The 14485-nt window shown below is 44.6% G+C and overlaps 1 protein-coding gene across 6 annotated transcripts in view; it reads right to left on the bottom strand.

Annotated features, from left to right (window-relative positions):
* Positions 1 to 14485, bottom strand: part of akap6 (A kinase (PRKA) anchor protein 6) — a 1059704-nt gene that overhangs the window by 328579 nt on the left and 716640 nt on the right. For all 6 annotated transcript variants that reach the window (XM_072488434.1, XM_072488451.1, XM_072488470.1 and 3 more), the window contains one exon: positions 3020 to 3168. In XM_072488434.1, the coding sequence (XP_072344535.1) occupies positions 3020 to 3168 (149 nt within the window). The remainder of the gene's footprint in view (positions 1 to 3019; positions 3169 to 14485) is intronic.

Here is a 14485-nt window from a genome sequence, read left to right as displayed (position 1 = left end):
GTGATGCGAGACAAGCCTTGACACATTCATCATCATCTAATGATGCAAAAATACTACCGAGATACGGACCGACCTGCAGATCTCATCCAGAAGTAAATCTTTGGGGTTTGAGAACTACCACTGAGGAGACCCAAATGCCGCTTAAAGTATCATTGTTGATGAGCTGGCCTCAATCTAGGTGTCCCTTGAGGAAGAAGGGTTAGAAACGGGCCCATCATGCACTTCAAATAAAAATTAAAGCACATCTCCGTGGCAGCACAGAAGTGTCCAGACTCTAGTTGCACGGAGGGTGACATCACATGAATGTTCATCTTGTGATATGTTATCACTAAGTGAGAGGGTGGCTAAATCTCGTGATAAGCAGATTCCAAATAACAAATGCACAATGCCTTCACTTGACCAGAACACTCACAGAGCCATTAAACAATTTCACAAAACTGACTCCTGCAGGAGATGGGGCACCTAGAGAAAGGTCAAGGTGCCTCATCCGCATGTCACTACATCACCAGGATGTGTGGCGACTGAGTGCAGGGTCAAAACTGGAAAGACCTGTTGGATCACCACCATGGTGGATGCCAACTTTCCCATGGTGATCTTGATGTGCTTGCATGTCGGAGCATGTCGGAACCATGACATTAGACAGAACGCTTTGTCAAAGGGTCATCTGGACTCGAAACATTAGCTCTTTTCTCTCCCTACAGATGCTACCAGACTTGCTGAGATTTTCCAGCATTTTCTCTTTGGTTTCAAAATGCAGACTGACTCTTCTGGATTGTCGAATCTTTGTCTGATGTTCTGCTGCCTGCGTCGTGTCTCCATCACTGAACTGGCAGCCACTTCCAGATGCTCATAGCCTGCCTGGGACTGAAATGGTTTCCAGCAGCCTAATAAGCACCAGAGACCTTGGCTGTCCCTGCCTTCAACTGCTGTGGGAATATGTCAGTGAGGTGTTCTCAAGAAAGTCACCCCACTTCTAATCTGGAGCTATGCTCCACTGAGATGTGTCTCTGCACTGGTGGAGGGCGTGAGTGAGCGCAATGATCGATCTTCATGAGCCTCCTCATCCTTGGATGTGCTCTGGGGGCTCGGAGTGTTGCTCAGCTGTGTGATCTACTCGTGCCTAGAAAATAAAAAATGGAGTTTTAATTGATGAGCATAAGCTATATCAGGGTACATTGAGCTCACTGTGATTGTCAGGATCCGTACTAGAATGTTGGGAGATGCCGATATCCCCTACCCCACAGGAGGGATCCCTGTTCTCCCCAAAAAGCCTCCTCAAATTTTGTAAAGTCAATGATGTCTGCCATCCCTCCCCAAGGTCTGGGTAATCTTGTGCTTGTCGTGTGCCAGTCTGGCCTGTGTGAAGGTGAAAGAAAGTTATGTGAACAGAGGGATTGGAACAGAGATTAGGTAAACTGCATGTCTCCTGTGTGGTGGGCCTTCCCCAGAAGGGCCAGAGGATGGAGTGTGAGCAACATGACAGATGGGATGGTGATGATGTGAAAGTGTCCGTGAGAGAATGAATGTTGATAGGTGTCACCCGCTAATGGATGTGTGAGATCCCTAAAGAGGGTTTGAGTACATGATGGCACAGTGAAAGTTTGCGACTGGAGGGAGTTTAGAGGTAACTTACCCTGGCACAGTAGATGAGATCACTCTGTGGTGCTTTGGATGTGGTTACCAGCCGCGCTGTCCTCCTGGCAACAGCCTCCCAGGCCAGAGATGTGAGATTGCAGCGCTTCCCGAAGCCGTTACTCTGTGCCAGGACTCCGCAGATCAAGGCCCAGGGACCAGGTGGTTGAATTGCCTTCGTCTTCTTCAGGCTACTCGCCATTTGCTTCAGGTTAGGTGCTATTTATGACAATCTTGTGAAGAAAGGTGGGCCGGAAAGAGCGAGAAGTATGTTTTGGACTGGCGTTTGAATATAGTGCCTGGACCTTTGAACCCATCAGCTGACGGCGGGCAGACAAATCAGCTCTCAACCAACCGGGTGATTCCGTCTGATACTCACCTGTGCATAATTAATGAGGTCCCAAACGTGGAATCGGGGGTGAGTTCCTGCCATTCCGGCCAGTCAAAGGGCTCTGCCGGAACCACCCGCCACCACACTCAGACAAATGAATGGAAAATTCCACCCTACGTGACAATGGATCTCTTTTTCTGTTTTTATTCCATTCCGTAATGGAGCTGTATCAACATATAAAGAATATATCTGGAATGCGATTGGGCTGAGCATGATAATGTTTTTTCAGCAATACAGGCCACCTGTTATTCTGCCTCCTGTTGTTGAAACACTGAGGTATAAGACATCAAGATGGAGAAAACCTAACTGCTCAAAGCACAGGTTAGGTAGGGTAACAGGGATAGGGTGGGGGAGTGGGCCTAGGGAGCTCTTTCAGAGGTTCTTGATGTGCCAAATGGCTTCCTTTTGCACTGGAGAGATTCTATGATTTTATGATTAGACAGCAGTTATTTTGGAGTTCCTAAACACAATGTAATTTTAGAATAAGAGCAAATTACTGCAGATGCTGGAATCTGAAACAAAAAGAGAAAATTCTGAACAATCTTGGCAGGTCTGACTGCATCTTTCTCAAAGCTCTTTGTCAAAGAGTCATCCAGACTTGAAACGTTAGCTCCCTTCTCTCACCAGGGATGCTGTCAGACCTGCCAAGATTGTCCAATATTTTCTGTAATTATAGAATATTGTGCTAAAACTGTAAAAACCGAATGAGTAAAGAAATAAAGAATGCAATATTAAGCTCAGCAAATGTGTCATCAACATATATTCAAAGATTTGGGGTGCTATAAAATGGTACTTAGACCTAGCTTCACGTTTATCTGTTTCAACATCTTACTTAATAAACAAAGGCCTGATATGGGCTGACTACAGAATGATTACATTTAAGCCATAAAGATAGCTGTATATTAATGTGTACTTAGCTGCAGTCATGTGATGTACTTTATGAAATAATTGACTCACGTTATTAAATAAAAATGAGTTATACAATTAATTCCATACCTGTAAGTATCTACCCGATTGACTTTTGACATTGCAGCAAATTCTTGTTTTCTGCTGTTGCCACTCGTGTACTGTTCATTATAAAGCTTCAGTGACATCTGTTCCACAGCATCTCTCCTGGTCTCTAAATTGATGAGCCGTATTTCTCCCTGGGAACAAAAAGGTGTATGTAATGAATAATGAGAGTTAAGCTAGATCCATAGATGAAAATAATTAGAAGATTAAAATAAAATTAAAATATTTTTATTTAAGAAACGTGTAACTTTTTTTGCCAGTGGACTTAATAATTAACTACTGAGCATTGAATAAGTACATACATAGGATACACAGGAAGCACACTAAGTTAATTAAGAGAGTATTAAATTAACTAAATAACATAAGTAACAAACGGCTGGACAGGTGTTATGTTGCAACTGTGGAATGTAGGAGGTTCTGGAAGGCAAGGCGGTCCAGGACAAACACATTTGCAGGAAGTGTTAGCGTGAGAAAAGTGATAGATGAGGATTATTGATCTGGAAACTGATCCACAGACATTGCACAATCTAAGGAAGGGGAAGAACAACCTGGACACTTTGCTCCAGAAGATGGTCACACCTCTTAGATCAGGGTCGTCTATTTTGGTCAGCAGTGAGGTACAGGAGGATGTGACCATGAGTGAGGCAAGTAAAAAGGCCAAGCAGACAGTAGTGGAGGAGCTTCAGACTTTGTAATTATCAAACAAGTTTGAGGTGCTCACAACCTGTGTGGATGAAAGTGAGATGTGCAAGATAGATGAGCAGGCTAGCCACGGCACTATGGTACAGGAAGCTGTTCAAGCGGGGGAAGAAAGCAAGAATGTAATCATAGTACAAGACAGCATAGTGAGAGGGATTGACACTGTCCTCCGCAGGAAGAGCGAGAGGCGAGGTGGCTGTGTTGTCTGCCTAGAGTCAGGGACATTTGCCCTGGGCTGGAGAGGAACATGAGGTGAGAGGAGGAGGACCCAGTTAGGTAACAATGACATAGGCAAGCATTCCACTGGCGGGATCTTCTGGTCCTGCCGAAGATAAACCCAGCGGCAGGTCCCTGGTGGCACTGCTGATGAGCAATGCGAATGGACATCAGGTTCAGCATGACCTGCAGATCCAGTTGGCGGCCAATGGTGAGCTGTCTCTCTGAAGGCCATGCAGGCGGGTAAAGCCCCGGGGCTGGTAGGGTACCCAGTGGAGTTTTATAAAAAGTTCTCTGGGATATTGGGGCCGGTGTTGAGGATGTTCAATGAGGCAAGGGAAAGAGGGGTGCTGCCCCCCGACGATGTCACAGGCCACGATTTCGCTGATTCTGAAGCGGGACACGAACCCGTAGCTGTGTGGGTCCTACAGGCCGATATCCCTGTTGAATCTGGATGCCAAATTGATGCCAAACATTTTGTCCTCCAGGATTGAGGATTGTGTTCCGGACGTTATTGGGGAGGGCCGGATGGGGTTTGTTCAGGGTAGGCAGTTGGTGGCCAATGTAAGAACGCTGTTAAATGTGATCATGATGCCCCCGGAAGGTAGGGAGGTGGAGGTAGTGATCGCAATGGATGCAGAAAAGGCTTTTGATCGGGTAGAATGGGATTATCTGTGGGAGGTACTGGGGCGGTTTGGATTTGGGCGGGGCTTTATTGACTGGGTCAGGTTGCTGTATCAGGCTTCTGTGGCAAGTGTACGGACGAATAGGACAACATCGGACTATTTTAGACTGCACCGGGATACAAGACAGGGATGCCCCCTCTCCCCACTGTTGTTCACGCTAGCTATAGACCCGTTGGCAATTGCTCTGAGAGCCTCAAGGGGCTGGAGCACAGAGTCTCGCTCTTTGCAGACAACCTGCTTCTGTATGTATCGGACCCATTAGAGGGGATGGAAGAAATCATGAGGATTCTCGGGGAATTTGGCCGGTTTCCGGGGTATAAGCTAAATATGGGGAAAAGTGAGATGTTTGCGGTCCAGGCGAGGGGACAGGAGAGGCGATTGGAGGAGCTGCCATTTAGATTAGTAGGGGGAAGCTTTAGGTACCTAGGCATTCAAGTGGCGCGGGAATGGGACCGGCTACATAAATTAAATCTGGCCCGGCTAGTAGACCAAATGAAGGACGATTTTCGGAGATGGGACGCGCTCCCGTTGTCATTAGCTGGGAGGATGCAGGCGGTGAAGATGACGGCCCTCCCGAGATTCCTGTTCGTGTTTCAATGTCGCCCCATCTTTATTCCGTGGTCCTTATTTAAACGGGTCAACAAAGTGATCATTGGCTTCGTTTGGGCGGGCAAGACCCCGCGAGTAAGGAAGGTAATGCTTGAGCGGAGCCGGGGAGAGGGCGGGCTGGCGCTGCCAAATTTCAGTAACTATTACTGGGTGGCGAACATGGTCATGATCAGGAAGTGGGTGGTGGGGGAGGGGTCGGCATAGGAGCTTATGGAGGCGGCTTCATGCAAGGGTACCAGCTTGGGGGCGTTGATAACGGCGCCTCTGCCATTACCGCCAGCATGGTACTCTGCCAGCCCCGTAGTGGTGGCGACCCTGAGAGTCTGGGGGCAAGGGAGGAGACATGTGGGAGCAGAGGGAGCAGCGGTCTGGTCCCCAATCTGTAATAATCACCAGTTTGCCCCGGGAAGTATGGATGGGAAGTTCCGGATATGGTGGAGAGCAGGGATTGAGAGGATGGGGGATATGTTTATAGAGGGGAGCTTTCCAAGTATGAGGGCGCTGGAGGAGAAGTTTGGGTTGGCGAGGGGAAACAAATTCAGGTATCTGCAGGTGCGGGACTTCCTATGTAAACCGGTATCAACCTTCCCGCTCCTACCGCTAAGGGGGATTCAGGACAGGGTAGTTTCCAAAGGGTGGGCAGGAGACGGGAGCGTCTGGGACATTTACAAAGAACTTATGGGGTCAGAGGAGACCCAGACCGAGGAGCTGAAGCACAAGTGGGAGGAGGAGCTGGGAGAGGAGATAGAGGATGGTCTATGGGCAAACGCGTTGAGTAGAGTCAACGCATCCACAACTTGTGCGAGGCTCAGCCTGATACAATTTAAGGCTCACATGACAGTGGCCCGGATGAGCAGATTCTGTGGAAGTCAGGTGTGCAAAATGTGCGGGAGGACCAGCGAAGCATGTCCACATATTCTGGGCTTGTCGAAGCTTAGGGGATTTTGGCAGGGATTTCCACAGTGTTAAAAACAAGGATGGCGCTGAGTCCAGATGTGGCAATTTTCGGGGTGTCGGAAAACCCGGGAATCCAGGAGGAGAAAGAGGCAGATGTTCTGGCCTTTGCTTCCCTGGTAGCCTGGAGACGGATACTATTAGCTTGGAGGGACTCAAAGCCCCCGAAGTCGGAGACCTGGCTATCGGACATGGTTAGCTTTCTCTGTTTGGAGAAAATCAAGTTCGTCTTGAGAGGGTCACTGTTAGGGTTCACCCGGAGGTGGCAACCGTTCGTCGACTTCTTCGCGGAAAATTAATCGTCAGCAAAAGGGGGGGGGGGGGGTTAGTTTAGCTTAGAGTAGGGGGTTAATAAAGGTGGGACCTGTAAGAGAGGGAGACGGCTTTTGCACTATGTTTATAGTTTCATGTACATTGTTTATTGTGTTGTTAATAAAATACCAAAAAATACCTCAATAAAATGTTTATTAAAAAAAAAAAATGGTGAGCTGGCTCCAATAATGGAAAATCCACCGGAGTGATGGTAAATCTTGGCCAGGGGGTGGAAGCTTGTCAGAAAGGCACAGTGATTACCATGAAGGATTATTATCTACATATAGGCCGGGATTTTCTGCGCAACCTGCTACGTGTTTCGCGGTGGCAGAACTGGCACACCATTGGCCAGCGGTGGGATCTTCTCGTCCTACCATTGTCAACGGGGTTTCCCATTGAATGCCCCGTCAGGGTGCGCCGTCGGCTGGACTGGATGATCACACCGGTGTGAACGGCCGGAAACATCCAGCCCCAGACTGGAACAACCGGGTGAGCAAAGAACGTGTCGATGGCAAATAGGTAAAATGTTTTTAACGTAACTCAGATTCTAGAGTCAACCAGGGAGAAGACTATACGAGACCTCTGGAATTGTGCAACAAGGTAGGGTTATTTAATGACCTCATAGTGAAGGTGCCTCTTGGTAGCAGTGATCATAATATGTTTGAATTTTACATTCAGTTTGAGGGAGAGAAGAGTGAGCCTGAGACTAGTATTTTAAACATAAATAGGGAAATTATTAGAGCATGAAAGCAGAGTTAGTGAAAGTGAACTGGCAATTGAGGTTAAGGTATTGGTCAGCAGAGATGCAGTGGCAGACATTTAGGGGGATATTTCAGAACATACAGAAACGATACATTCCAATGAGAAAGAAAAATTCCATGGGGAAGATCCACCATTCATGGTTAACTAACAAAATTGAAGATAGTTTCAAACTTAAAGAAAAAGCATATAAATGCACAAGGATGGGAGGCATGTAAAAAGATTGGACAGAATATTAAAAAACAGCAAAGAATAACTCAAAAATGTATAAGGAGGGAAAAATTAGAGTACGAGAAAAAGCTAGCTAGAAATATAAAGGAAGAGTAAGAGTTTCTTTAAATACTTTAAGAAAGAAGAGTTAATAAAGTGAGTATTGGTTCACTAGAACGCGAGTCTGGGGAGTTAATAATTGAAAATATGGAGATGGTTGATGAATAGATATTTTGCTTTGGTCTTCACAATAGAGAATACAAGTGAAATCCTAGAAATAGCAATAAATCAGGAATTGGAGGGGAGGGTTGAACTCAAGAAAGTTGGAAAAGAACAAATTGTTGGAACTGACGGTTAACAGTTCCCCGGGCCCTGATGGATTTCATATTAGGGCCTCAAAAGAAATGGCTAGTGAAATAGTTGATGCATTGGTTTGAATTTTCAAAATTCAGTTGATTCGGGGAAGGTCCCATTTGATTGGAAAGTAGCAAATGTCATTCAAAAAAGGAAGTGAGGCAGAAAGCAGAAAACTCTAGGCCAGTTAACTGAACAAATGTCACAGGGAAAATGTTAGAAGCTATTATTAAAAATGTTATAAAAAAGCATTTAGATAAATTCACGGTAATCAGGCAGAGTCAACATGGTTTTGTGAAAGGGAAATTTGTTTAACTAACTTATTGGAGTTATTTGAAGTAACAGGTACAGTGAATAAAAGGGAACCAGTGGATGTTTTGCACTTAGATTTCGAGAAGGCATTTGATAAGGTGCCTCATCAAATGTTATTTGGGGAAAATAAAAGCTCATGGTGTAGGGGGGTAAAATATTGGCATGGATAGAAGATTGGCTGCCTAACAGGGAACAAAGAGTTCACATAAATGGGTAATTTTCTGGTTGGCAGGGTGAGAAATGGTGTGCCACAATGATCAGTGCTGGGGACCCAATGCATTACTATTTGTATAAATGATTTGGATGAAGGGACCGATGGTGCGGTTGCTAAATTTGCTGATGATACAAAGATAGGCAGGAAAGTAAGTCGTGAAGAGGACATAGGAAGACTACAAAAGGATATAAATAAGTTAGGTTGGCAAAGATCTGACAAATGGAGTATAATGTGGGAATATGTGAGGTTGTCCATTGTGGCAGGACAAATAAAAAAGGAGGCACATTAGCTAAACAGTAAGAGATTACAGAGCTCTGAGATGCAAAGGGGTCTAGGTGTCCTAGTGCAAAATGTTAGCATATCAAGTAATTAGTAAAGCGAATAGACTTACCGTTTATTGCAAGGGGAATTAAATACAACAGTAGGGAGGTTATGCTTCAGTTACATAGGGCATTGGTGAGACCACATCTGAAGTACTGTATACAATACTGGTCTCCATATTTACAGAAAAGTGTAAATGTATTGAAAGGAGTTCAGAGAATGTTTACTAGATTAATAGCTGGGTAGGGCAGGTTGACTTATGAGGAAAGGCTGGACAGGCTAGGCTTGGATCCACCAGAGTGTTGAAGAGCAAGAGGTGACTTGATTGAAACATACATGACCCTGAGGGGACTTGACAGGGTGAATGTGGAGAGGTTATTTACTCCTGTGCAAAAATCTAGAACACAGGATCACTGTTTCTAAATATGAAGTCACCCATTTAGGACAGAGATGAGGAAAGCAAAATGATTCCAGATGGCTGTGAGACTTCGGAATTCACGTCCTCAAAAGATGGATGAGATAGAGGCCCTGAATTTCTTTAAGGTGGAGGTAGATAGATTCCTGATAAGCAAGGGAGTGAAAGGTTATTGGAGGTAAGCAGGAATGTGAAGTTGAGGTTAAAATCAGATCAGCTGTGATTGAATAGTGAAGCAGTCTCCAGGGGCCAAGTGACCTACTCCTGTTCCTAATTTGTATGTTCGTATGTATAAACATGAATAGTTCAGCGTTCATCGACAGCTCAGTATATTCTTTGTAACCTGAATCACAAATGCTGGGATTTTGTATACCATCCTTTGAGAATCCTGTTAGCATGTGGGCATTGCATCAATAAAATGACATATTTAGATTTTTCACAAAATGAGTAATGTATTTTCACTCCCTTGTGTGCAATTCAACTGTATAATTTTACAGAAGGTAGGATCACATTTAGCAAGATCCAAATGAAACTCAGTGGGTTAACAATTAAGGTTGCTTACAAATTTTTGTCTCCAAGGCAAGTCAGGGCAAAGTGTGGGAGTGATTTTACAATGTCAGAATTGTGTTCAGTTGGTTGGTATTACAATACTATTCATTCAACTTTATGTCACCAGAGTTTCAAGGGCATAGATCACTTAATCCTAGCAGTACAGTTCTCTCACATAGCCCTGATTGTTGCAAATTACAGGCAGAAGCAATTTACAACAATCAAAGAGCAAAGAAAAGTACAGCACAAGAACAGGCCATTCGGCCCTCCAAGCCTGCGCCGACCATGCTGCCCATCTAAACTAAAATCATCTACACTTCTTGGGTCTGTATCCCTCTATTCCCATCCTATTCATGTATTTGTCAAGGTGCCCCTTAAACGTCACTATCGTCCCTGTTTCCACCACCTCCTCAGTCAGCGAGTTCCAGGCACCCACTACCCTCTGTGTAAAAACTTACCTCGCACATCTCCTCTAAACCTGGTCCCTCGCACCTTAAACCTATGCTCCTTAGTAATTGACCCCTCTACCCTGGGAAAAAGTCTGTGACTATCCACTCTGTCTATGCCCCTCATAATTTTGTAGACCTCTATCAGGTCGCCCCTCAACCTTCTTCGTTCCAGTGAGAACAAACCTAGTTTATTCAACCTCTCCTCATAGCTAATACCCTCCATACCAGGCAACATCCTGGTAAATCTCTTCTGCACCCTCTCTAAAGCCTCCACATCCTTCTGGTAGTGTGGCGACCAGAATTGAACACTATACTCCAAGTGTGGCCTAACTAAGGTTCTATACACCTGCAACATGACTTGCCAATTTTTATACTCAAAGCCCCGGCCAATGAAGGCAAGCATGCCGAATGCCTCCTTGACTACCTTTTCCACCTGTGTTGCCCCTTTCAGTGATCTATGGACCTGTACACCAAGATCCCTCTGACTGTCAATACTCTTGAGGGTTCTACCATTCACTGTCTATTCCCTACCTGCATTAGACCTTCCAAAATGCATCACCTCCCATTTGTCCGAATTAAACTCCATCTGCATCTCGCCGCCCAAGTCTCCAAACAATCTAAATCCTGCTGTATCCTCTGACAGTCCTCATCGCTATCCGTAATTCCGCCAACCTTTGTGTCGCCCGCAAACTTACTGATCAGACCAGTTACATTTTCCTCCAAATCATTTATATATACTACGAACAGCAAAGGTCCTAGCACTGATCCCTGCGGAACACCACTAGTCACAACCCTCCAATCAGAAAAGCACCCTTCCATTGCTACTCTCTGCCTTCTATGACCTAGCCAGTTCTGTATCCATCTTGCCAGCTCACCTCTGATCCTGTGTGACTTCACCTTTTGTACCAGTCTGCCATGAGGGACCTTGTCAAAGGCCTTACTGAAGTCCATATAGACAACATCCACTGCCCTACCTGCATCAATCATCTTTGTGTCCTCCTCAAAAAACTCTATCAAGTTAGTGAGACACGACCTCCCCTTCACAAAACCGTGCTGCCTCTCGCTAATACGACCCCTTGCTTCCAAATGGGAGTAGATCCCATCTCGAAGAATTCTCTCCAGTAATTTCCCTACCAATGACGGAAGGCTCACCGGCCTGTAGTTCGCTGGATTATCCTTGCTACCCTGCTTAAACAAAGGAACAACATTGGCTATTCTCCAGTCCTCCGGGACATCACCTGAAGACAGTGAGGATCCAAAGATTTCTGTCAAGGCCTCAGCAATTTCCTCTCTTGCCTCCTTCAGTATTCTGGGGTAGATCCCATTAGGCCCTGGGGACTTATCCATCTTAATATTTTTCAAGACGCCCAACACCTCATCTTTTTGGATCTCAGTGTGACCCAGGCTATCTACACACCCTTCGCCAGACTCAACATCCACACCAATTCCTCTCTTTGGTGAATACTGATGCAAAGTATTCATTTAGTACCTCGCCCATTTCCTCTGGCTCCACACATAGATTCCCTCCCCTGTCCTTCAGTGGGCCAACCCTTTCCTTGGCTACCCTCTTGCTTTTTATGTATGTGTAAAAAGTCTTGGGATTTTCCTTAACCCTATTTGCCAATGACTTTTCGTGACCCTTTTAGCTCTCCTGACTCATTGCTTAAGTTCCTTCCTACTTTGCTTATATTCCACACAGGCTTCATCTGTTCCCAGCCTTCTAGCCCTGACAAATGCCTCCTTTTTCTTTTTGACGAGGCCTACAATAGCTCTCGTTATCCAAGGATCGCAAAATTTGCCATATTTATCCTTCTTCCTCACAGGAACATGCCGGTCCTGAATTCCTTTCAACTGACATTTGAAAGCCTCCCACATGCCAAATGTTGATTTACCCTCAAACATCCGCCCTCAATCTATGTTCTTCAGTTCTCGCCTGATATTGTTATAATTAGCTTTCCCCCAATTTAGCACATTCACCCGAGGACCTTTTATCCTTGTCCACCAGCACTTTAAAACTTACTGAATTGTGGTCACTGTTCCCGAAATGCTCCCCTACTGAAACTTCTACCACCTGGCCGGACTCATTCCCCAATACCAGGTCCAGTGCAGCCTCTTCCCTAGTTGGACTATCTACATATTGTTAAGAGAAGCCCTCCTGGATGCTCCTTACAAACTCTGCCCCATCCAAGCCCCTAGCTCTAAGTGAGTCCCAGTCAATATTGGGGAAGTTAAAGTCTCCCATCACAACAACCCTGTTGCTTTTACTCCTTTTCAAAATCTGTCTATCTGCTCCTCTATCTCCCTCCCGCTGGCTGTTGGGAGGCCTGTAGTAAACCCCCAACATTGTGACTGCACCCTTCTTATTCCTGATCTCTACCCATATAGCCTCGCTGCCCTCTGAGGTACAGCTGTGATATTCCCCCTAACCAGTTGCGCAACTCCTCGTCCCCTTTTACCTTCCCCTCTATCCCGCCTGAAACATCTAAATCCTGGAATGTTTAGCTGCCAATCCTGTCCTTCCCTCAACCAGCTCTCTGTAATGGCAACAACATCATAGTTCCAAGTACTAATCCAAGCTCTAAGTTCATCTGCCTTACCTGTTATACTTCTTGCATTAAAATATATGCACTTCAGGCCACCAGTCCCGCTGTTTTCAGCAACATCTCACTGTCTGCTCTTCCTCAGAACCATAGTGGCCCTATTTCCTAGTTCTCCCTCAATAACCTTGTAGTCTATGCAAGGTTTTGTTTTCAGTTAATCCCACACCACATTCACAGTTATGAATATTTTATCTGCAATGATTTCCCATTCTGTTTCAATTCAGTACTTTTTGAAATCTGGCTTTAGACCAAAAACCTTTCCCCAATAGTATTGATTAGCATTCCCAAGTCAGGAAAACTGTGTTCCATAGCCTCTGTTCAAAACACAATTAATTTACCCATATCGTGGAATAATTCAGTGCTTTTATCCCAAGATACTATGGTTTTCAACATGAATATAAAACAAATTACAGTAAAAATAATCAAAGTTACAATTTAGAAAAAAATCTCAGTTGTATTCCATCTACATGGTAAAAATTCTGCTTTTAATCTCAGTTCCTTGCATCAATTTTGTGGTTATATGTTTTCATTTGTTGATTCCCCCACCTCCCCCCACCATGCTGAATATTGTACCCCTAAGTAGAACAGTGACAAGGCAGCCTTATCTCCAATCCTCCCTCAGCAACAATCCTCCACGGCTACTGTTAGCATGGAAACATTGAAACAGCGTCATATGTGGGTTCTCTCTTCAACTCTCCCTCCATTCTCATAGGAAATACCTTTCCTCAATGATCTGGTAAGGCTTCAAACTACAGGGATGACTCCTGCAACTTGGCAATCCCATTTGCAACACGTAGGTACAATTGTAAATGCATAGTTGGCTGAGGGATCTCCCTCTCAACTCTGAGTTAGAATTTTGTGGGTTCAAAGCCCACTTCAGGACTGCACATAATCTAGGCTGACAATTGTGTGCAATAGTGAGGGATTGCTGCATTTTCAGGGGTGCTGAAATGCTAACCAAGTCCCAATCTGTCTTAACAGAAGAAGGTTAAAGACCTTGGAATCCTTAATCAACATCACCAAATTAAATAAATGATCTGATTCACTGTTCAGGAATTTGCCAGGCAAAAATTAGCTGCTGTGCTTGTCTACACTTTTAAAAATGCAATGAACAAGGACTTTGAGCCATTCCGAGGACATGGAAGGAGCTGAATGTTCTCATTTGCAAAATATAACAGGTGTTTACATTTCCCTTATACATTATCTGCTTTAAGATATTATTTAATCAGGGTACTTCTGTTAGATATGTGAGCAATTTCCCTATATGCACTCTTCTTAATGTAAGTGCCAACTGACTGTGGGATGCATTCCTCAAATAAGGTATTAATTTTCACAATTTCAGGAAAATGGAAATAATTTCCTTACACCAGCCACAAAGCTCTTATATGTATAAAAGACTATCATTTACCATAATAATCCATGCAGAAAAGTTTAAAGAGCTTTTGAATTTTGCATCTCTTTTGGCTGGATTCCAGCAAATAATTGACCAATTAGCTGATTAGCTTTTGTAATACGGGAAACTCAAGGAGGAATAATAATAATATTATTATTAGGAGAGTTTGGGTGACATTGATCTGTGAAATTATACCAAGAAAATGTCCTGTGAAATTACACTAAACAGAACAGACATTTAAAAAAATGAATTATTGCCCAGGTTTTGTCACAACATTCTGCTTTGGAGCCATACTGGAGGGGCACAAGCTGCACTATTATGCTCAAAGGAACTGAAAGCAGAGCTGGAGCCGATGAAGGCTTCAATCGATAAGCTGCTGGAGACCCAGACGGCCCAAGG

Source organism: Scyliorhinus torazame, chromosome 2, assembly GCF_047496885.1.
Source record: "Scyliorhinus torazame isolate Kashiwa2021f chromosome 2, sScyTor2.1, whole genome shotgun sequence".
NCBI lineage: Eukaryota > Metazoa > Chordata > Chondrichthyes > Carcharhiniformes > Scyliorhinidae > Scyliorhinus > Scyliorhinus torazame.
Note: the sequence above shows the minus strand (reverse complement) of the source record. Positions and strands in the feature narration are given on the sequence as shown.